Consider the following 25,448-nt stretch of genomic DNA (forward strand, 5'->3'; position numbering starts at 1 on the left):
CTCCAGTGAAACCACCTTAACATAGAAAAAAGACACAGACAGAGAAAGCCTTGCTATGATTCTATCTGTTATCCATTATGTGATACTTCTTCCTTTGTACTATCTTTTGTATTCTTGTTATCCATCATAATCACCTTGTTTCCTTTCTCAGAAAGTCTTCTCATTCAATTAATAATGTCATAATTCTATATTCATTGGTACACACAAACACACACACACACCTTTCAAGCTATTTGCAATGAAGCACATCACCATCTCATATGCATCTCTACCATGCTTGGCCAATTTCATGAAAGGTTTATTCACATCATGCACTAGGTGTGATTGATTTCCCGTTTCACTTTTCCTTATACACAACATAACATCTTTGCACAACAGCAATAAGAGGCCACTGTGCAAAACACATTTTCAATAATTTTATTAATAAAATTTTTTCCTGAACTAAACATTCCTGTGCCATGTAGCATGATTCAGACATGCTATGTATTCATATTTATATGTTATATCTTTTATTCTTCACCTGGTGCTTTAGCTTTTGTGTTTGTCATTGGTGTGCTGGTTTGGGTGCATGATTTCAAGGAAACATAATATCTCACATTTAAGCAAAATACACCTGCATCTTGTGACATCTTTACCAATCATAATTTAAAATGACTAAGTAAGCACTTGAAAGTAGACTTACATGCAGGTATGATAGATAGTTTGATTTCATTGCTGTACACCACTGTTTTCCTGGCCAAGTTCTAGGTAATTAGATCAGTAAAATACAATAAAGGACAATCATGTCACTAAGGAAAGTAGAACATCTATGTGCAGAAAGCAAGGTGAGTTTTCCTACTATCTAGAACTATGTGATTTGGTATATCAAATAACTAAATACTGTTTGTTTTCAAAAGATGGTAACTAACATATTCTAATTTTCTCTGAAATTCAGTAAATTAATATACATACTATAGTGTACAAATAGGAACCTCAGTAATTTGTAAAACTCCATTTTACTTTGTAGCATTTAAGCCTCATTTTCATTTATACATAGTAAATATTCCCCATTTAATTGTTTTGATCAGATTTAGAAACAGTGCTTGTGATTGCCTGCTTGCACACTTTCATAATTAACACACAGGCATGAAAGCATCAAAATTGGCACCATGGGTTTATATATATATATATATATATATATATATATATATATATATATATATATATATATATATATATATATATATATTCAACTAACAGTACCTTGAATTACTGAGGTTCTCTAGTTTGTGATCATATAAATAATGAATATTTGAGTATCTTGCAATATTGGAAATACATTATGAAATAGTTCTTTTTGCAAGTAAGTACTGGTGTATTAATGATGTGCTGTCTGGCTCCAGATGGCCCATGCTTCCTGGTGGTACTATTTTTCCAAGTTCACTGAATTCCTAGACACGGTAAGTCACTAGCCTGCTGCTTGCCTTGGATTGATGCTGAAAATACTTTACTAGTTAGAGATACATATTTACAAATTCAGATTTGTTTTTTGCAATGCCATCAAGCATATAAAAGTCCACCTGAAGTTAGAAATTTTTTACAGATTTGCAGGATACATGTATGGTCAGTTTCTTTTATTTAAGACAAATTAGTTATTTAGAGAATCCTGCATTTATTTATTCTTTTTTATTCCTGAGGACATATACCTTTTCAGAGATGAGGAAAATATATTTTATGAATTTACTCTATACCAATTTTCATTTATTTATTTATTTTTACTTCAGATTTTCTTTGTGCTGCACAAGAAAAATGAGCACATCTCCATGCTGCATGTCATCCATCACGGCTGTATGCCCATGAGTGTTTGGTTTGGAGTCAAGTTCACTGCAGGTACAGTACACCACTTGGAACACTGCAACAACCTTAACTAGCACCTCCCAAACCTTTCATATACATACTCTCTTCATCTCCATTCTGTTCATGTCAAACTTCTCTGTGGGGAAGTGATATTTCAGTGGTCACATAATAAGACTAAGTTCATAACCAAGTATCAAATTTTCTACATTTCTTTACATTCTAAGAACTAAATGAAATAATTAATTTTGTAACCAAGTTTTATAACCAAGTACAGGCAAGCCCCACCTAACAAACGGGTTACGTTCCTAAAAAAAACATTCGTTGCGTGAATTTTCGTTAAGCAAACCAGTTATAACAAGTTTGACCCCTGACTTGAACTTCCATTGAGAGTAAGCAAAGCGAGAGTGCATCATAGTACAGTAAAAGGTTTAATGAAAGTAAAAATTATGAAGTTAAACATTTTAAGCAGTTTAATTTAAGACTAAGTCATTATAATGTACACTAATGTATGTATGTAAGTAACTTTATAATGTTGATGATCTTAAATTTATATGAAGGGAGCGAGAGTGGAGCGGGAAAGATGCTAACTGGCAACCTGTGGAATGTAAACAAAGGGTGCATCATGGTACCACATACAAAACTCATGTACCACATTTCCACAAGGCTTTCCATTTTATCCATTGCAGTCATGAGTTCAGGTGGTTCTTTTTAGCTTGCAAGGAAGATATGGTCTCGCCAGCCTTCTTAATAGAGTCTGCTGACTTGAAAATTGAGACACTAGATGGAGTCAAGCCATGGTGATGAGCAATGCTATTAGTTTTCTTGCCTCGTGTCTGTGAATAGGTAATATCCAGCTTCACTTTGAGAGTAAGAGACTTCCTGGTCTTCTTAGCAACGCTGGGCGAGCAACGCTGGGCGACATTGCAGGGCTGGTTGTAGGGGGTTTTGGTGGCATGTTGAGCGAGGGAAGATGAGCTGCTGCTGGACTCTGTTATTGTTTTGAACTAAGAGTGGGGAAGAGTAATGGAGCGAGTGGTGTGCGTTTTGTCCACGAGAAGCGCTGGTGTATTTGAAAGCCTATCGGCTTGTGTGATACAGCAAGGCTTTCAAATTTGGAAAAAATTACCTGGATAAAATTTCGTTAAAGCGAGTTTGGTGTTCGTTATATGAACAGATGGTAGTAAAAGGAAACTTTCATTGTAGCGAAATTTCATTGTGTGAACGTTCGTTAACGGGGGTTACCAGTATTGAATCTTCCACACTTCTTTACATTCTAAGGTCTAAATGAAATAATTATGCTAATCTTGATTGTGTAATTTTCTGGAGCTTTTGGAATCATGTGTTGGTATTAAAAATGAAGTGTGTCTATGTGCTTTGTGTTGTCCATATACTTTTCAATTGTGCATACATTTATTTATTATTTTTTTTAAAGACTTCTGAGACTTGACATACACTCTGCTTGTAGGTGGCCACAGCACTTTCTTCGGTCTTGTCAACACCTTTGTACATATTGTGATGTACGTGTACTACATGATGGCTGCCATGGGACCCAAGTACCGCCGCTACATTTGGTGGAAGAAGTACCTCACCAACTTCCAGATGATCCAGTTCATCCTGATCTTCAGTCATGCATTCCAGGTACACTGATATTTCATGACAAGTTCTAAAATAGTTGGAGGTTCAATGTTTGGAAGAACATATAAAAAATGAGTTATTTATATCTTAATTACATAAACCAATCACAATGTTTAAACTAGCTATGTCTGTGGTATTGTGGAAGTTTATACTCAAACACCTTACATATAACATTAATGAACTGATCTTATTGACATCGGGAAGTGTAGAGATTTCTATTTACATTATCTATTCTCCCATAAAAAGGAGAAACATGGGCAAGTTTGGATGTAAAATAAATGCAAATAAACTGCCATTTTCTCTGGTGTAAGACACTCATTGTTCAAACTACAATTACTCGACAAACTCTCTTAAGTAACAAACAAGGAGTATCAAAGATGTAGGTTTTTTATTGAAGAAAATATGATGAAAACAATATTTTTTAAGGTTATGATGAATTCTGAATTTATTATTTTTTTCCTTGAAATAAGAACTAGAGAAAATTTGCTACTGCACTGATCTCATAAGGTACCATGATCAATTTGCCACTTCCAGCTGTGCTTCACTGAGTGTCACTACCCTCGTGCCTTCATGTGGTGGATCGGCGGTCATGCTGTTATGTTCTTCTTCCTCTTCTCGGAGTTCTACATCAAGGCTTATCTTCGTGGCTCCGCAAAGTTGGTGAGTGCAATATCTGTGATTGGACTTGTATTTAATCTCTAGCAGAAGGGGCATTAAATATAGGAAAGCTTTCAGGCCTTAATGGTGTGATAAAGATACTATTGTGGAATTGATTTATGTACAGTACTATAAGCCTACACACGTGGAATTAATTTATGTACAGCACTATAATAAGCCTACACACCTAAAGAACATTATGATAATGTAAATGCCATCCTTTTGCTGGGAGAGAATATTTGTAACTGTTATAGTGCTATTTTTCTGGTAATTTAACTTAACTATTTTGTCATCACTATGAGGTCCTGGAAGGTTAAATAGAAAGAGGAAGCTCAAACCCCTACTTTGACAAAATGTATGATTATGTTCAGATTTTCAGGGTCACAGAACCATTGGCGACTAGCCCTTTCATCCAGTTTAATTCTTGGAAGGAAAGTTTGGAGTGAAATTGACGTTTATATATATATATATATATATATATATATATATATATATATATATATATATATATATATATATATATATATATATATATATATATATATTTATTTATTTATTTATTTATTTATTTTTTTTTTTTTTTTTTCCCATTTTACTCCTCACTTCCTGTCCAGAAACAATAAGAGGACCAGATACTGCTTTGTGAGGCCTTAAGCCTGTATCTGCCCCTTAAGTTTCAACATGTAATGTTTTTAACTGCACGTACTGACATGACAACTTCAATTTAAGGTATGCACTTCTATCATCCCATAGTGATGATCTGAAATGTTGTGGGCCATCAGGAATGAGAGTCAGCTCTGGTATTTCTTCTCTTTCCTGAATATACCATTTCCTCAGCCTTGTACTGTATGGGACGGAAAGTCTTTTGAAGCTACGGGGCTGAGGTTATCGTTTTGGGTTTAGGACAACTGGCCACAGCCAAACTGCCCATGGGAAACTGGTTACCATATAGATTGGGAGGAAACTGCAAATGCATAATTTATGTGCTCAAGGCAGCTCCTTACAACTCCCACCAATGAATAATTGATTATCAAACCAGTGAAAATTATTCAATTTAAACAAAAAGTAAAAACGTAAAAGTATGTACTAAGAAACAAAATAAGAGAAGCTTCAATCGAATATAGGACTTGAAAGAATCCTCAAAAATTTATCAGATTACTAAAGAAGGAACCAATTGTGAGCTGTACATATGTTGAAAGTTGTAATATGTAGAAGTGCAGTGTCTGGAAAAATGTCGGGTTGGGTGGAGGTACCAGCAAGGTCAGACTTCCCCTGTTCATATGCTGATATGCCGTGTTTAGGATGGTGGGAGACATACAGAAAACATACCTTGATTTTTACCTCAATGGTGATGTTGCACCAGTTAGAATTATTTCGGAAATACAGCAATCCATATAGAAACAGGAGGGAAAGAAAAATGAGAGACTGATGGTAAGGAGACTAAGCAGGGTTGGAGAAAGAAGACAAGAGATGGCAATTGTTGGGGAATCTTGGTGAAGCAGTTGCTATATGAATTTGTGTATTTCCGAGATCATTTAAACTTTTGTTGCACATCACTGTTTAATTAAAAATCAAGGTGTGCTTTCTGTACAAGTTTCCTGCCATCCTAAACGTGGTATATGAGCAGGGGAGTGTAATCTTGTTGGTTGGTACCTCCACCTGACCTGATGTCTTCCAGATGTTGCACCATTACATACTACAGCTTTCAACATACATATGGCTCACATTTAGTTCCTTCTTCAGTAATCTAATAAATCTCTGAGGATTCTTTCAAGTTCTATAATCTAAATTTATCTTAATTTGTTTTAGTACATAATTTTACTTTTTGATTAATGATGAATTTAAAATTCAATAATTTTTCATTGCTTTGAGAATCAATTATTCACTGGTGGGGGAGTAAGCCTTTTGAGTACATAAATTATGTACATTTGTAGTTTCCTCCCAGTGTATATGGCAACCAACCAGTTGGGCTGGGTTCAGTTTTCCGTGGCCAGTTGTCCCATGTCCCATTTCTGTAGTAAGTGGAGGAAGATCACAACCTTCCCAGGAAAGCAAGATGTTGTCCTTTTGGAATATGAACTAATCTTCTATGCTTTCCAGGAAACAGACAACAGTGTTTGTCACCTAAGTTAGTAGTTCAGTTGATATAGAGAAGGCATGGATGGGTTGTGTTTGTCTGGTGTACCTGACGAAGGCTAACTCTCCCACTATTTTTGCTTCCTCCCATCCTTTCAACATGCCCAAAATGACTACAAACAAGGAGAGATGTAAAAAGGATGCTGGGGAGATTGATGCATCTGCCCCACTCTTATTGAGTCTGGCAGGCCTTATAAGATTTTTTTTACTCTTGATTTTCCACGCCTGGAGATAAGTTCATGAGTCTTCATATTGAATTATGAGGCCTGCCAAAATTGGGAAGTGGGGTGAGCTTAGTAGCCTCACCAGCATCCTTGAAATGCTGCCTTTTCTTAAACCTAATTCTATTTGAGTTGAAATGAACTGGAGATCATGGCCAGTCATTTATAATGTAAACATCTCTACATTTCTCCTTGCCTATAGTCATTTTGGGCATGGTGAGAGGGTAGGAAGAAACAAATTAGTAGTGCAGTTAGCCTTTGTCTGGCACAATAGATATGATAGATCACTCTCTCTTTATATCAGTTGAATAGTTAACGGGTGTGACTCACACTGTTGCCTGATCTCTGAGAGCATACAAGGTTGCCAGTTAGTGTTCCAAAAGCATCAGAATATCTTGCCTTTGCAGGAAGTTAATTGTGAGCCTCCTCCATTTAAATAATGCTAGCCTTGTAGCATGTCAAGACTTATTGTACATACTGTATCTAGTATCTGGGAAAATTATCGCATGTTATTACTACACAAAAATTCTGATGTATGTTGTGCGTTTGGTTGTTATACAGTGGAACCAAGTTTATATATATATATATATATATATATATACCCTTTTCATATGTCTGTTATTGTTGCTACAAGAACAGGAAGGGTGAAGATATCAGGTGAACAATGAAACAATTGTTCTGTGTACTGCTTTGTAGAGAGAGGGTTTGTCACTTGTTTCCATTCCACTATGCCCTGTTTCTCCTCTTTCCCTTCACAGCCTTCCCTTTTTTTTTTTTTTTTTTAGCCCCAGCCAACCTCAACAATGAAGAAAAGGCCAGAATTTTGGCAGGATAGACTGAAAATGTGCCTAGAAAAGGAATTTTAAGACACACCGGATGACATGAAAGCACCTTTCACTGCATGGTTGCAGCTGGTCACACCTCTTAGAAAACTAACATCTGGGAGGCCAAAAAAAACATCCAAGGTGACTGGATGAATCAGATCCCTTATAAGTTCATGTTTCATGGGAGTATCAGTCACCCTGGATGTCTTTCTTGGCCTCTCAGGTATTGGTTTTCTTACAGGTATGGCACCTGCAGGGAGGGTGTGAGCAGCTGCAACCAGGTGGTGAATGGTGCTTTTGTACTTGAAATTTATTTTAGAGGGAACTTCAAATTTCTTTTGAAGACACATTTTCTGTCTTTCTGCAAAAATTTTGGACTTTTATTTCATTGTTCAGGTTGGCAGGAGCCATACAAATACTGTAGCAGAAAAATAGAAAGGCTGAGAAGGGAAAGTGGAGAAACAGGGCATTGTGGAATGGAAACAAGTGTGACAAATCCTCTTTCCAAGGCAGCTCATAGAGCACTGAGACAGGAATTGTCAGTCACCTTACATAGCCACACCACTCCCATGCTTGTGGTAACAATATCAGATACATGATAAAGGCATGAATGACTTAGCTGTTATGTATGACAAACAAGCATTCCATATAAGTCAAAGTTTTGGGCAGTAGCGCACAATATTTAACGTGGACATTATAGTACTGTACAGGAAAATTTCCTCTTCTTGGTGTCTGTCTTCTCATTTTCTTTCTTAAAAGTTAATATAAAAATAAAAACTAAGCCAGCTTCCTGGTTCTCTCTGGAATTTCCTCTATCTTTTTTTACCTTCTTCGCCATTTTCCAATTCTCTATACGTACTTATACTTCTTGTTCCAATCCTCTTTCTTATCTTGGGTTTTTGTAATAATTTCCCTTACCAACTCCTCTTCCCTCTCTCACAAACTTAACTGGGTTTTTTCTTCTATTGCAATCCCAAAATGATCAAACATTTCTTCTAATCCACTGTCTCTCACCAAATTCAACTTTTTTTTAATTACTTGAATCACTGTCCTTGGTCTTTTCCTATATTTGTTATTTAACCACCTCTCTTAAGCAAACACTTTATCCTTGTAGTCTTTCTTTCATGCACTTCTTATTTCTTCCACTTAATCTTTCCTGCACTAATTAATGTCTACCTCATTCAGCCACTTCAGAGCTACTTGTAGCTGTTATATTTGCCATAAGCGACTGATTTTATTTATTTCTTTACTTGCTCCAGTGACTCCCATCACATTGTTTTATCTTTAAAGCATTTTCACATTCACTATACTTTCTTGTCAATTCATAATTTTCTGTATTTTTCCTTAATGCCTGAGATCTGCTCCCTCATGAACTTTATTTCTCTTACTATCTTATTTTCTGAATTCCAAAAACTCTCTTTCTCCACTTGTCTACATTGTTTCAAATCCACTGTGATTTGTTTACAAAATTTCCACAACCAGTTACACCACCTCAATCCTTATTCTTTCCATTTTATAGTCCCACAATACTTATGCTTGAGTTTGGAGACAGGGCACACTCTATCATATCTGTATATACATTACTCAGTCCCATTTCTATATTCCCATTTCTATATAGGAACCAGATACAGTGCAAGAAATTGTGAGAAAGATGCTCTTGTAGATTTCAAGAGCAAGAAGGATTGAGAGAGAGAGAGAGAGAGAGAGAGAGAGAGAGAGAGAGAGAGAGAGAGAGAGAGAGAGAGAGAGAGAGAGAGAGAGAGAGAGAGAGAGAGAGAGAGAGAGAGAGAGAGAGAGAGAGAGAGAGAGAGAGAGAGAGAGAGAGAGAGAGAGAGAGAGAGAGAGAGAGAGAGAGAGAGAGAGAGAGAGAGAGAGAGAGAGAGAGAGAGAGAGAGAGAGAGAGAGAGAGAGAGAGAGAGAGAGAGAGAGAGAGAGAGAGAGAGAGAGAGAGAGAGAGAGAGAGAGAGAGAGAGAGAGAGAGAGAGAGAGAGAGAGAGAGAGAGAGAGAAGAGAGAGAGAGAGAGAGAGAGAGAGAGAGAGAGAGAGAGAAAGAGAGAAGAGAAAGAGGAGAGAGAGAGAGAGAGAGAGAGAGAGAGAGAGAGAGAGAGAGAGAGAGAGAGAGAGAGAGAGAGAGAGAGAGAGAGAGAGAGAGAGAGAGAGAGAGAGAAGAGAGAATAGAAGAGAGAGAGAGAGAGAGAGAGATAATCTGTTAAGAATAGAAGAAATAGTGTTTCTAATTTATCTGACAATAAAGTAATTTGTAAAATTCTTTTCACAGTATATGAATGGTACCTCAATTTCCTCCAAGGCCAATGGACACACCAATGGACATATCAAACATGCAAATGGTCATGCAAACGGCAAGGCAAATGGCGTAGCCAATGGTTACAGCAATGGCCATGCAAATGGTCATGCAAATGGAACCATCCATTACAGGGGATCTTCAACAAAGGAGACCAATGGCCACATTCCCCAGACTGAGGACACTTCTATCAATGCACGGGTGCGACGACTAGTGTGCATGAGTGTAGATACTAGCTTGGAATAAGCTCAGTTTTCAGTACTACCTCATAACTGGAGTAAATCTTAACAGTGCATCCAGACCTCTCATTTTATTTATCACTGAGGTGTCATACACCGTGCTCAGCTGGATAACCTTGTGGTGGTGCTGAGCTTGGCGCAAGATGCAACTCTTGATAGCTGACGTGTCAGACAATATAATAATAATAATAATAATCACAGAGCAGGGTTCTGCAGGTGGCTCATGCCCTACAATTTCTATTTTGTAAGGTAATGGCAAATATCTGATTGAGATGATGAATCAGCTTTTTATTAGTTTTCTTCATTAAAGACTATATTAGTTTTCTTCATTAAAGACTCTCCAGAAATTAAGTTGTTGCTAAATACTCTGCAGTACAGTTAGCAATGACAGTTTTATTAATTAAATGGTGCAATTAATAAAAATTAAATCCATTGGATGATTATTTTGGTGTGTTCGAGTTGTTAGTTTTAGTGGACATGGTGCTCATGGAGAGAACTTGAACTCTCATGACCTTACAAAATGTTGGAAAGGGACTGGCCTTTCTGGATGTTGCACAAATTTGCACTGGGGTAAGAAAGCACTTTAAGTGTATACATTTTACTGTGCTAAATGTTTCAGTGTCAGAAAAGAAACATTTGGAAAAGAAGCTTGTTTTAACAAACTTAATATCAATGTATTCCACTGCCATGATTGTCTAGATATAAAACAACATGACTGTCATCCATTTTGGATCACAATCAAAGATGGTCTTATTTTTATTGCAATGAAATTGCCACCAGTCTTGCTTTCACAGAAAGACAATTCTGTTATTTTATTGGTCTTGAATATGCTTTTTATCAATGGATTTTTGTCAATAAAAACCATGCTATATGAATTCTTATTGTGATGCAGTGAAGGAAATTATCCATAAATAAAATAAAAGTTGAGTGAAAACCAGCTAAAGACACTGGTACTACATTAATTTCACAAAGCCATTCACAGGCATTTGGTGCCTTTTTAATTAATGTAGGAAAATACTTGACTAGGGTTATGCAACTTGCAACCATGAAACCAATATTCACAGTATGTGGAAAGTAGTGTTTTCTTACTTAAAACTTATTTTTGTATGTATTTTGGACAAAGTTCACATATCATTGATAAATGGTAAAAATAAAATTTGTAATTGACATTGATCATGCAAACCAAAGTATTGGAATTGGAATCCTTTTGTAAAATTTGAAAGTTAAAATGCTTAACTATTTTATTCATGGTGATGTGAATTACATTTGGCCACAAAGAAAACAGAAAAGATGGTCTTGGTTCATTTGTTGTGCCTTACCAATACCTACAACAGAAACACAAATAAGAAGTTATAGAATGCAAAGTTGTTAAATTTTTAAAGATTTAGATAATGATAATAGTGACTATACCATTCTTCATGACTTATGAGTTCTTTGTCCTGTGTGTGCACTGTGTGTGTTGGCTGTATATGTTGCAGGATCCCAGATGACAGTGCATGTCTGTTTAATGTTTATTTGGTACTGCAGAAGTCTAAAAACCTGTAATAAAGTTATGCATAATTTATTCAAAATGATTAGTGTTTCTTGACTGTTATTCTGAATGAAAATTTCCTCTATAATGTTGTCCACAGTTAGTAAATTAATGTTGTTGTACATTTGTGCTTAGGTAAAAAGAATTATGGCAATGCAAGCACTTCATTTCAGTTCCCAGAGTAGTGTACTATTTAGTCAAGTAACTTCTTGTTTTACTTTTCTTTATTCCATGTGGATTACAACTGGAGATTAGATTACTGTATTTCCAGATTAACTCACCCCTGACATTTCCCCAAAGTGCATCTGTAAGGTCTTACGGCCACAGACCAGCACTCTGTTACCAAAACAATGAAGCTGTGTGGACTGACCACCACATGCTAGTATTGGTGCCTTCCTCACCCCCTCTCACAACTGCTCCTTGATATATTCCATCCTTGAGCAGCTAGTAATGATGATTATAATATTTGGGACAAGTTATTTTTTGAGGTTTGGAATCTAAAATTATCTTTATGTAATTACTGACAAAACTAGACCTGTCATTTATTTTATATTTGTTACACAGAGTCTGATTCTAATTATTTTGCACTCCCTTTCACTTCCTAATATCTTTGTACCCAAATAAGATGAAGACTAGATCACACAATACCAAAGTCACTGTCTCAGAGTGTAATGGAGGAAGAAAGAAGAATGTGCTATTTGTTGTCTGCTGGTGGTCTGAGCTACCCTTGTGAATCAACCTTCAGATGTAAGTGCTGATTAAATGCATGTGTGAGCATAATTGAAGGTTTATTTGTATTATGTCAAACATGTTCTTTTTGTATACTTTGTTTTTTTTAAGCCTTTTTTAATAAGCAAATATTTTAACTGATATACGTGTTTTCGATGTTTCTACCTTATCCAGATTTAGTGCTTCCAACTTAATGTGAAGACGATGACACCTCTTACTTCCACACATCTCTTGTCACTATGCTGAGTTAACCACAATAGAAAAATGTGCAGAACTGTTGCACAGAAACTTTTCTTTGAGGAAAATATTGGAAAAAAAAAAAAATGCTGCAAATACAGTCAGTCACAGGAGGACAGTTGATGAGACAAAGCTTTTGATTCCACCCTATCTAATACAACTGTGTAAGTGGAATCCCATACATGGACAAATAAGACACTTGTACACAGTTAGCAGTTGGTGGGGAGGATGAAAAAAACTGGCAGAGACGCCTAAGAACGCCAAATTTCATAGAAGCTGTTTTAGCAAGGGATAAGATGTGAAGTTTACAGTTTAGATTATGAGCAGAGGACAGACTAAGGATATTCAACAGGGGACAGTTGAGTGTCATTGATGAAGAGGGGATAGTTGTCTGGAAGGTTGTGTCAAGTTGATAGATGGAGGAATCAAAATTACGTTTTTGAGGCATTAACACTACTTAAAGTTTTCTCTGCCCCAATCACAAATCTTAAAACGATCAAAGTCAGGCGTTCTGTGGTGTCCCTGCGGGAACTGATAACTTGCTGAAAGGTTGGTCATCTCTGAAAAGACATGGAAAGGTGTTAGGTGCTATCATTAGCATAACACTGGGTAGGGCAAGAAGTTTGGTTAAGGAGATATTAATTAATAATAGGAAGAGTGGGTGACAAGAGAACCCTGAGGAACATCACTGTTAATAGACTTAGAACAGCACCCGTCTACCACAGAAGGAATAGAACAGTCAGAGGAAACTTGAGATTAACTTGCAGACAGAAGGATAGAATCCATAGGAGGGTAGTTTAGATATCAAAGCTTTGTGCCAGACACAAGTATAATAATCATTGTGTGTGTGTGTGTGTGTTTCACTGTTTGATCTGCTGCAGTCTCTGACGAGACAGCCAGACGTTACCCTACGGAACGAGCTCAGAGCTCATTGTTTCCGATCTTCGGATAGGCCTGAGACCAGGCACACACCACACACCGGGACAACAAGGTCACAACTCCTCGATTTACATCCCGTACCTACTCACTGCTAGGTGAACAGGGGCTACACGTGAAAGGAGACACACCCAAATATCTCCACCCGGCCGGGGAATCGAACCCCGGTCCTCTGGCTTGTATGTGTGTGTGTAATAAGCACATGTAATTTTGTGTGAAGGAGGAGAGTTGTCTTTAGAAGGCAGGCTGTGACTACATCCTTAAGTTGTGAGGCACAAAGAGAAGCATTCATTGAGATCACAACTAGCTTTGATGGTAACTTCACAGCACTCCCTGAACTGATCCATACCAGAACTGGTCCAGATCAGAACTAGTGCTATTTAACCTCACTGGGAGTAAATTATAGTTTTGAATGAAATAAAACCTCTTCACTATGTGCAAAAGAAAATGGCTCCCAGCACTGTATCCGGGCTGGGACATGATGGAGGCTTACCTGATCAAGGCATCTCTCTCTCTTTCTCTCCTCTATGGAAATAATGATAATTGTAAGTGATTTTTCATACTTGGTACATACCTTAAGAAATAAACCCATGCAAATTTTTGAAAAAAAATTATAGTTTGTCTGCTCTTGACAATTATCTGAATATGACAAATGACAAAACATTTACTTTTAGGATACACTAATCTATTGGTTCCATAATAAAATAAATAAAATGGAATTATTGCCAGCAGGGTGTAGCAGTACTTATCCCAGTATAAGTGAATCATACACCTTTGTATTAATGATTAAAGTCAAGTAAATTATCGTATCATACACAGGCAACTCCCAATTAACGAAGGTTCACACAATGAAATTTAGCTACAATGAATGTTTTCTTTTACTACCATCTGCTCGTATAACGAACACCAAACTCGCTTTAACAAAATTCTATCCAGATAATTTTTTTCCAAGTTTGAAAGCCCCACTGTATCATGCAAGCTGACAGGGTTTTGAATACATCAGAGCCTCTAGTGGACAAAATGTGCACCACTCACTCCCCTACCCTTCCTTACTTTTAGTTCAAAACAATAACAGCGTCAGCAGCAGCTCGTCTTCCCTTGCTCAACATGCCACCAAAATGCCCTGCAACCAGCCCTGCAATGTTGCCTAGTGTTGCTAAGAAGACCAGGAAGTCTCTTACTCATGAAGTGAAGCTGGATATTATTCACAGACACGAGAGGCGAGAAAACTAATAGCATTGCTCACCACCACGGCTTGACTCCATCTACCATGTCTACTATTTTCAAGTCAGCAGACTCTATTAAGAAGGGTGGTAAGACCGTATCTCCCTTGCAAGCTAAAAGAATCACCCGAACTCTTGACTCTGCAATGGATAAAATGGAAAGCCTTGTGGAAATGTGGTACATAAGTTTTGTATGCAGTACAATGATACGCCTTTGTTTACATTCCACAGTTTGCCGGCTAGCATCTTTCCCGCTCCACTCTCCCTCCCTTCATAAATTCAAGATCATCAACATTATAAAGTTACTTACATACATACATTAGTGTACATTATAATGACTTAGTCTTAAATTAAACTGCTTAAATGTTTAACTTCATAATTTTTACTTTCATTGAACCTTTTACTGTACTATGATCCACTCTTGCTTTGCTTACTCTCAATGGAAGTTCAAGTTAGGGGTCGGTCAAACTTGTTATAATTGGTTCGCTTAACAAAATTTCACGCAACGAACATTTTTTCCTGAATGTAACCCGTTCGTTAAGCAGGGGTTGCCTGTACTACATACATTCTGAAAGATCTCATACAGTATCTGGGAAAAAAATAACACCATCTTAGCAGAAAGCAGCCAAGACCCAACATGCGCGTCATCGGATATGTCACGAGCACTCCAATTACGTAAAATACACGTCATCGTGATGAAAGAGTTAAGGGTGAGTGTAGAACTGGCTATTAGGTTACAGACTCTCATTTAAAAAGAATCAATCTAAACTTGGGAACTGCTAAAAAGGAACTAGGAAGGAATTTGCCACTAAAGATAGCATTGAAAGAGCTTAGCAACATATTGATAATATGAAGTATGAATGAGTGGGACAGTCCACACACCTTTGCTAATGAATTTATTTGTCAATAGAAACTGAATCTGGCAATGGAGATTTCCCCAACCGAGATCAATTACTTAAGAAAAAGCTGCTAAGAGGAATGCCAACCAAGATCCACGAGAAATTATAAGCAGTTTCCTAGAACAGGCAATTCCATTAAGGAATTTCAAAGAAGGGGTAGAAAGTGAACAAGCTGTTAGGTTGTAACAGCAGCAGACCAATGTTAATGCGGTTAAACAAAGTCCTGAAGATGAAAGCCTAAGGGATTTAAAAAGACAAGTACACATTAGCCTTAGAGTTCCATCAAGCAGCTTGGTGTAACTTTTGTGGAACAGCAACCTACAACATCAAGGCGTGTTGTTGTAAACCCAAGTACGGTGCATGGTATGATTGTAATAGACAGAATTGCAAGGGAGGTCATCCACGTTTTCCAGCTTGGAGACTGACAGATGTATTTACCTAGTTGTAGTTTTAGAGGGCCTGGGCTTTACGCTGTGTGGTCCCGTCTCCATATCTACACTTATCCAATTTTTCTTTAAAGCTATGCACAATCTTTGCTGACACCAATTCCTCACTCAAACTGTTCCAAGTCTCAACACATCTTTGTGGGAAACTATATTTTTTAACATCTCTCAGACATCTTCCCTTCCTCAGTTTTTTACTATGCGATCTTGTGCTTCTAATGTTATATTCTTCTCTCAGAATCAATTTCTCATTATCCACTTGATCCATTCCGTTAATCAATTTATAAACTTGTATCAGATCCCCTCTCTCCCTTGTCTGTTCCAGGGTTGGTAGATCCATAGCCTTTAGTCTCTCCTCATATGTCATCCCTTCAAATTCTGGAACCATTCTTGTGGCCATTTTTTGTAGTCTCTCCAACTTCCTTATGTGTTTCTTTTATGGGGTCCACACAACTCCTGCATATTCCAATCTGGGTCTTATTATAGTACTTATCAATTTCTTCATCATTTCTTTGTCCATGTAGTGAAATGCTAATCCAATATTCCTTAGCAAATTATGTCTCTCTGAAAATTCTATCAATATGGCTTACCGGTTGATTGTTTTCTTCCATTGTCACTCCCAAGTCCTTTTCCTTTTTTACTTTTTCTAGTTCTACTCCATCTCCCATCTTATAGATTCCCACTGGTCGTCTTTCACTCTTTCCCATTTCCATGACATGGCTTTTGTCCACATTGAATTCCATCTCTCAGATCTTGTTTAAGTCTTCCTGCAGTATTTCACAATCCTCTTTTGCTTTATAACTCTGCACAGTTTTGCATCGTCTGCAAACAGATTTATGTAGCTGTTCACTCCCTCTGGCATGTCGTTTATATATATGAGAAAAAGTATTGGTGCCAATACTGACCCCTGTGGCACTCCGCTTTCTACTGCTCTCCACTTGGACTTCATATCTTTAACTACCGTCCTTATTTCTCTCCCTCAAATAATTTTCCATCCATCTCAATGTGCTTCCTTTTAAGCCACCCTTCTCCTCTAACTTCCACAGTAATCTTTCATGTGGCACTTTATCAAATGCCTTTTTTAAATCCAAATAAATACAGTCAATCCATCCTCTCTCTCTTGTACTCTATCAACTATTCTAGAGTAGAAACTCAGTAAATTTGTTACACACAACCGACCTTTTCTAAAACCAAATTGGCTATTTGATAATAATTTGTTGTCTTCAAGAAACTCGATCCATTGTTTCTTTATTACTCTTTCACACATCTTGCATATTACACTAGTTAGTGATACCAGTCTGTAATTTAAAGGTTCTTCCTTCCTTTCTTATATATGGGAACCACCTCAGCTCTTTTCCATTCTACTGGTACTGTTCCATTTTCTATTGAGCATTTTATTATGTTGTATATAGGACTTGCTAGTTCTTCCTTACATTCTTTTAATATTCTGCCTGAGATTTCATCTGGTCCCATTGCCTTCTCATCTAATTCCGTCAGATGTGGCTAAATATGTAAGTTTCCCACCATCCAGTTACCAGTTAATGGTAAAATATTACTGGCTGTCCTAGACACTAGGCAGTGAAGTAATTTTGATTAAAAGATCCACTATGTCTTGCCTAAATCTCCACATCAATCAACCATGCATGCTTTGGGGTCTGAGGGGTCTCCAAGCACATGGGTTCAAATCCAGTCCATGGTCTGAGTGTTGGTTGGGCTTCCTCACTCAAGGCAATGGTTTCCTAGCGGGTAGGCTTTGAGATAGGAGGTACCCCAAAAAGTATCCCCTTTAGCCCATAAATTCCTGTCAAAACCCCACATGGAAAAAAAAAAAAAAAAAAAAAAAAAACTACTGAATTTAGCCTGGAGTGACAGGTAGTCCCTTGCAATTGTTAGGTGCAGTACAGGTAACAATTACTATCAGTTATGAGATGGACATTCAGCAATGGTTACCAGTAGTCCTTGACAACTACTTATTTTGATACAAACATGCTTCTAGGAGTAGACTTATTAAATAAAGCATCTTGGAAATGGGACACTGACAGCCAAAAGAGTAGTGTGGGGAGGTGCCGTGTATCCAATAAGACCTATATTGCCCTGTAAAATAGTTAATTAGAAAGATTAAGCCAACCAAAGTTGCACCAATAACCACCAGCTGTGCTTTGAGTTAGTCACAGCATAACAACACCACCAGGATATATCAGACTAATAAAGATTAAAAAAAAAAAAAAAAAAAAAAACAGGAACAACAGTATTAGTAGAGCCATATCCAAAGGTTAGACGTCTGTTATTTTTATTGTGTAAGAATCGATGCTGACCAACACATACTCTGCCCCAATAGCAAATGGTTCTAAGAAGCCATTTGCATTAAAATCAGGACGTATCTAGCAGATGTTACAGTGTTAAAGGATTCCAAACCAAACAAACATGTGGGTGCAGTTAAAGAGCTACATAATGATTTATTGCCTACATTCAACCAGACCTCTGTAGGTGAAAATAGAGTTGAAAAGCTGAAGCAATTATTAAAGAAATAAGACTGGTCTCATTTATCTCAGGAACAACAGAACCTACCAGATTATGTAAGTAATTATGAAACATAAGTTTATTTATTGCAGATCAAAATGAACTAAGGAAGACAGAAGAGCCACCATCTGAATCAATCTTGAAAGCCAAATCCAGTCAGACAAGGCTAACGAGTTGATATCTAATATGATCCAAGACAAGTTAGAAAAGAGAGAAATTGATCCCTCAACTGCAGCATGGTTAAACCCAATTGTGTTAGTACATAAACCAGATTGTTCTAAACGCATGTGTCTGGATTACAAGAAAGTAAATGAACATCTGGAGACATACATCTATCCTTTACCTGGTCTGGAAGAGTTAGTAGATGCAGCTGCTGGGAACAAATATTATGTCACTCTGGATTTGAAAGGCAGCTATTATCAAGTGAAGTTAGCAGAAAACAGCAGAGATGTGGCCACATTCAGTGAGGGTGTGGCCTTGTATCTTTAACCAGGCTTCCATTTGGTATTGTCTCATCACCATCCTTATTTTCCTGACAACTAGCCTGTGTTTTGACACAGTTGATGAAGAAAGGCTATGTACATAACTATCTGGACAATGTTATCTTACACATTCCAGATTTTAACACCCTTGTAGAATGCATTGATCAATTATTCACAGTATTAGCCAAAGTGGGAGAGTCAAGTTAAACCTAACAAAGTGTAAATTTGGTTAGCAGTCAGTGAAGTACCTAGGCCACATAATATCAGAGCAAGGATTAAGTCCAATCCTAAAAACATCAAAGCTTGCATAAAAAATGAGTCTGCCTAAGAATTTAAAAGACGTCAGAAGATATCTGGGTTTAACTAGGTTCTACAGGAAATCTATACCATCATATGCCAAATTAGCTCTATGTTTAATTACCTGGCTAAAAAAAACACTGACTTTGTATGGAATGAAGCTTGTCAGACTACTTTTGAGATGTTGAGAGGTAAAATACTGGATGCACCAATGCTAGCCAAAGCTAAGAGAAAAAAAGGCTCTAAAGGAATCTAGCATTAAATTATCAGGTCACTTAGGCATGAGTAAATCCATCAAGCAAACTGAAAATTACTTTTATTGGAATAATATGCTTGATGATTTTAAGAGGTGTGTGACAGAATGCCTGCTATATCAACTACATAGAGCACTGCTGGATTGCAAGAATTTTGGAAGGAACTACCACCTGTTCGTACTTCTCTAGAAAGAGTGTCTGTGGACTTGCTTATTTGTCTCTCAATATCAAGGATATAGATATATTTTGGCTGTATTACATCACTATAGTAGGTAGGTCAAGCTATATAAACTAAAGATCAAAGGTACAGAAGAGATGTGCGAGACATTTGAGTGCTACGCAAGTCATTTCAGGGACCCCCTACGCACCTGTGTAGCAACGGAGGTGAATTTACTGCAGCAGCCTTCTGAGAGTTATGCCAAAGACAAACATCAAGACTGGGTATATCGCACCATATCATCCACAAGGAAACTCATTAATGGAGCAAATGCATCATACTTCTTGCAAGAACATACTTTGCTCCCTCTGCCAAGAATATCCCTTGCAATGGCAGCCACTATTGAGAAACAAGTTAAAATGAACTCAGTCATACACACCACTACTGGTCACAGTCCTACTAATGAAATACTGCGGTATTTCACTCAGTGCCACGGAGTCAAGGTTATCCTCATGGCATGAGTGTGTATACTAAGACATGATATCTATTATAGCAGGCAATAGAGGAGTGGAAACATAAATATCGTGGTGAAAGCAATATGCAAGCTAAAAGGGTCACAAGAAGAAGAAGAAGCGGCTGAGTCGCCGCAAGTCTCCGCCTCATCTGTGGCCGATCGTATTTCTGCTTTATTTTTTGGTATTCCATGTAAGATTTCACTTTATGCATTACAAAACAATTCTTTCTTTAGGGCAAGCTTTGTAAAAAGCTAATAGAAATGTTGTTTTGTAAACATAAATGCATGTATAAGACAGTTACACCACCTCGAGAGGTGGTGTTCCCAGCAACCTGAGAGCAACCTCATAGCAACCTCGTTACCGTCCCTCCAAGCGTTTATGGATGCCATTTCGCGGCAGGAGGTTGCTCTGACATTGTTAAAGTTTCTTGAATCCAGCTCCTGGCAGCCAATGAGCACTTTTAGGCGGGCTACCAACCTCTACCCGCCAACAGCAACGAATCTTTATGGATGCTATTTCACGAAGGTTGGTATGTGAGCAAGAGGTTGCTATGGAGGTTGTCTGTACCAATATAGACAACAACCTGCTTCTTGGATCCGGTCCCGGAGCTCCCACCTATCAGCCAGCTGCGAAACTCTCTGGCGCGCAGTTCGAAATTGCTTCTGGCGCCCAGTTTGAAAATGCGGTCGGGCCAAATCGCGCATAAGCAAACTGATCGCACACATCAAATTAATTATAATATTTTTTTTGGTCGCGTTATAACAAAAACGCGTAAATCAAACACGCGTAAATCAAGAGTTCCCTGTATTCTTTTAGGGGAGGTTGGAACGGATTAATGGCATTTCAATGGGAAAAATTGTTTTGAGATACAAGCTTTTTGAGATATGAGCTCTGTCATGTAATGAATTAAACTCATATCTCAAGGTACCACTGTAATGCCAAAACCAAATATATTTTCATGTGATATCATAGGTCTTTCTAAGTCAATGCTTCTAGATGGGATGGTCTGTGCACTGAGTGGAATGGCAAAAAAACTCCAAGAAATAAAATAAGCATGCCTCATATACCCATAATATAGCATTAAATGACTAGTATGAGTTCCAGTCATGAATGATTTATGAATGTGACAGATTATTGATTATTGTGCTGTGCAACTGTTTCCACCATGTTTGCATCTTGTCTCATCAAACTCTTCTGTCTTATCCATTAAAATCCAGCTTACCTTCTTGCTGCAAGTTACATTTAATCTGCTGCAAAGAAAGATGACCACTGCATACTACTAAACTAGTGACCTATAGTAGTTTTGGTTTCTTGCCTTCTTAAAACTTTAAGGTCTGCCTTCAGTAAGAAAGCTTCTTTAGTATGTACCTGGTCAGAACCTCCTTTCTTATTTTGAGTAAGGATTCTGTAAGGGAAAATCCACTGGTAATCTAGTTTTCTTTGTAAGTTTTGGTCAATGGGATTTCAGTAAAACCATCATTGCTAATGTCATAGGTATATCAAAAGCTTTCAGCAGTCTGGCATACATCTCCAATTATAATCATTCATATTATCTTCTTCCATATCTACACCTTTACCTCAAATTTACTTTTGGGTTAAGCTATTGTTGGGATGATTGATAATCTGTAGCTTTCTCAACATAATAATATATCTAATCAATATTAACATTATTTACAAATTATATATCTCGGCAAAACTTCTTATCTGATCCTTGTTTCTGATGAAGATTAAACTGTATTCCTCAGCATAATCTATCAGACACCCAACTCTACAGGATTTGAACAATTTATCTAAACAAGTCACAAAATGTCTCATTTCTGATAATTTTTTACAATTCCTAAAAAGCAGCAAACTATTTGTTGTTCAGTGTCTGAAGACGTAATTCCTACATTTATCTTAACACAAGCTTTTAGTGAACTAGCTCCTCTTTTCCAATTCAACTGTCCTTCCCTCCACTGCTTTAAATATGCTAATAGTACTCTCACCAAGATCTTTCTTTTGGAAAAAAATGGTGTAGGCCATCATCATTGCAATGCTTCTTCTCACAGAAGCTATACAAGAAATATTTTCTATCCTTATATAAAGTATTGCTTCAGAGAAGTTCAGAAACAGTGCTAAAGAATTGATAGTCATGATCAACATACCTTAAGTTCCAGGAAAAGATATTTCTCTCCCAGCACCAGACATATAGATAAAGCTGTTCAGCTTCTCCAAATGGCAGAAAGGATTTCATTCTCATCCCCAACAAGGCCATAACAAACAAGAATCTGTGGAAGGAAACAAATAATGAGGGAGGTTGAAGTGGAGAATGCAGCAACATCAAAGTATAAGGGCATCTGAATGAACCCATCAGGACAACATGTGGCAGTTTCTCAATGAAACCTACTTACCCCTCTCCATCTATCACCATTCATAAATAAATATATCTAGTTTCAAAAGAAAATGCAAAGATCACCCAGAAATAATAATCTGTATTAGTACGTACGTAATGCCAAGCCTCCCTTACCCTCCCACACCATCATCTATGTGTGCCATGAAGCTCACCAACTAAAGGTAAATAATATTTATTTTACATAGTTCAATTCTTATTTACTTAGGTAAAAATCTGGGGTTTTGGAATGGATTTAAAAATATTCACATTGTTTCCTATGGGCATAATGGTTTCAGACTTTGAACAATCAGACATTGAACAGCCTTCTAGAACAAATTATGTTTGAAGTCCAATGGTTCACTGTATTCAATTGTCATCTCCAACAAGACACTGCAGAGAGGGGGAACAGTCCTCAGAGAGTGACAGTGATCTCATCAAAGGTAGTTAGTTCTATGAAGGCTTGTCTTGCTGTATAACTTATGTCTCAGGTCCTAGACATGCTGTTGGTCCATCACTAACTCCAACATCTTCTTTGCCTCCAGACACCACACATTCAAACTTTCTTGTGTGACTTTATAATGTAAACAAAGCTGATAATGACTTTGTTGCTGATAGCAACTCTACTTGCAAGGCACCAAAATCTACCCGACACCTTTAGCGAGTAGCATTGGCACCTGCATTTTGACACATGTAAACCTGCCTTACTCTTGCATCAGAGAGGTGGACAGAATAGAGGTAAGAGAAAAAAGAAAGTCTTGTGCAGAAACGCTGTGGGAGGAGAGAAGGCATGCAGTTAGCAAGATCAGAAGAGCATATTAGCATGAAAATAACAGTAGAAGATAGAAAGAGATGCAACACTGCAACAGTGAAAAAAAGACTCAAGAGCATCAATAAGAGGAGAGGAATTAATAGGATGAAAAACTTTAGATTCCATTGTGTCTAATAAAAAGGTGTGAGTAGAATCCCCTCATACATGTGAAGAGTCTTCCATACATAAGCAGATAAGGCCCCTTTACAGAGTAAGCAGTTGGGACTGTGAGAAAAACTGGCAAAAAGTTATTCAGAACACCTAATCTCATAGAAGCTGCTTTGGCTAGAAAAGAGATGTGAAACTTCTAGTTTAGATTACATATAAGTAAAGGACAGACTGAGGATATTCATTGTACAAGAGGGGGACAGTTGAGTGTCGCTGAAAAATTTTCCATGTTGCCTGTGGTGGAACGGTGAGGCATCACGGTCTAGACTGTGTGGCTCAAGCAGCTGATGATGGTAAAACAAACAGTGCTACCAACCACCACCAAATTATACTCATGGTTTATTTCATTAAATGCATTGATAATAAATGTATGAATAATAATAATAATAATAATAATAATAATAATAATAATAATAATAATAATATTCCTAGCATATAAAATCATATGGTAAATCACATTGAATTAAGACTGTTCTAATTTGCTTGAAAAGAAAGATGTGCGGGTGAGAAAGTGTCATTATTGTTTCCATGAACTAGTGATGTATTAATATTTATTTTAAAGGTTTGAGTTACAAAACCCACAAAATAGGCAGACTTTCCCAGTACCTAGGAATGTAACACCTCTTTTACCATTGTTTTCTGTGGGAAAATTATGTTTGAATAATGTGAGGTCTCAAAGAACATAAACCTCGCATTAGTCAAGAGTTGAATGTATCAGGAACATCCCCTAAATCAATATACAAAGAAAACTTTAAAGAAAGGTTAAGATAAATTAGAGGAGCAGTGTTTTAGTAGTGCCAAATGTATAGTGTCAGATCCCATTGCTGAGGATGGTTTAATTGCAATTGGTTTCTAAGCCACGTTAGCCAAGTGTAGAAATGAATCTGATGATAGGAAGCATTGTGTACTTGATAGTTAATGCGGAGACTGGAAGAACAGAGGGTATAGTAAACACTGAGGCAGAAGCAGCACCTAAGAGTTGAGCTAGCTATCTCTTTAGGGTTGGTTACTAATTGTCCACATCACCAAGATGACCAACAGAAGACAGAAGGAAAAGTTCATTTCTTCCCACGTACTAGTATGTAAGAGTGAGATACTTTGTACTTAACCGAACAATTATCAAGGATATCCTCTTTATAAGAAAATTGTTGGTTGGATGAAAAAATGAAGTGACTGAAAAAATTAAATGACTATTTCTACCCTTTCTATCAATAGAAAATAAATTAGACATATACTCCCTTCCAGGTTAATGATTACTACTGATCAGTCCTTACCAGTATATAGTGCATAACATTATTGCATGATGTGGTAGCACATAATACTCTGTGTAGCTACTTTATGTCTCTTAAGTTTTTTTTGACACACTTGACTATTATTGACTCATATTAATGCTTTGAAAATCAACACATTATGCCAAAAACAGAGTTAAATCAAGTTAGGTTATATTAGCTTAGATTAGGTTAGTTTTCGAGTTATGTTAGCTCTGAGTGTTTGTTTTGGTTTAGTTGGTCAGGAATACCAAAACTGACCAAATTTTTCGCTTTTCCTGAAAAGTCTGGAGACAAACGCCTAATTTGGCAAAGGAAAGACCTCTTGTAAATATTTACCCAAATTATCACCGGAGGTATCCGAAGTAGAGGAGGAAGTAGACAAATGCAAGGATTGAGTCAACTCTGTCAGCTCGCCAATTGCTGCACACAAAGATCTCATCATTACAGAGTTGAGCTGTAGCTTAGTCGCCTGATGAGTCCGTAACAGCTCCTGTATCAGACTAACAGTAGGACGACTCCTACGCTGAGTGCTGACGCATTTGCCGCCAGCACCTATCGCCTCCTAAATAGCATCACACACACACACACACACACACACACACACACACAGTGGATTAGGGTGAACAAATTATTACACTTGTCACATGCAATGCCATCTTGGCCAACACCAACCTTATAGCTTCAACATGGATGCACAACAGACCCACCAGATTGACAGCAGTACTAATACACACCGGCAAACCACCTTGATGGTTTG

General features: G+C 37.3%; 1 protein-coding gene and 1 long non-coding RNA gene across 7 annotated transcripts in view; one reads left to right on the forward strand and one right to left on the reverse strand.

Moving 5' to 3' along the window:
• Positions 1-12,251, forward strand: part of LOC123505129 (elongation of very long chain fatty acids protein-like) — a 155,880-nt gene extending 143,629 nt beyond the window's left edge. For 3 of the 6 annotated variants that reach the window (XM_045256213.1, XM_045256212.1, XM_045256214.1), the window contains 5 exons: positions 1,383-1,439; positions 1,764-1,869; positions 3,302-3,474; positions 4,006-4,131; positions 9,588-12,251. In XM_045256213.1, the coding sequence (XP_045112148.1) occupies positions 1,383-1,439; positions 1,764-1,869; positions 3,302-3,474; positions 4,006-4,131; positions 9,588-9,857 (732 nt within the window). In that variant the 3' untranslated portion in view covers positions 9,858-12,251. The remainder of the gene's footprint in view (positions 1-1,382; positions 1,440-1,763; positions 1,870-3,301; positions 3,475-4,005; positions 4,132-9,587) is intronic. The other 3 variants (XM_045256215.1, XM_045256216.1, XM_045256218.1) reach the window with 1 other exon arrangement.
• LOC123505131 lies at positions 3,135-25,448 on the reverse strand. The gene is made up of 3 exons (XR_006675059.1): positions 25,364-25,448; positions 22,218-22,340; positions 3,135-4,144 (listed from the first exon to the last, which is right to left on the reverse strand). It is a non-coding gene; the product is annotated as an uncharacterized LOC123505131 (long non-coding RNA).

This window comes from Portunus trituberculatus, chromosome 17, assembly GCF_017591435.1.
Source record: "Portunus trituberculatus isolate SZX2019 chromosome 17, ASM1759143v1, whole genome shotgun sequence".
Classification (NCBI taxonomy): Eukaryota; Metazoa; Arthropoda; class Malacostraca; order Decapoda; family Portunidae; genus Portunus; species Portunus trituberculatus.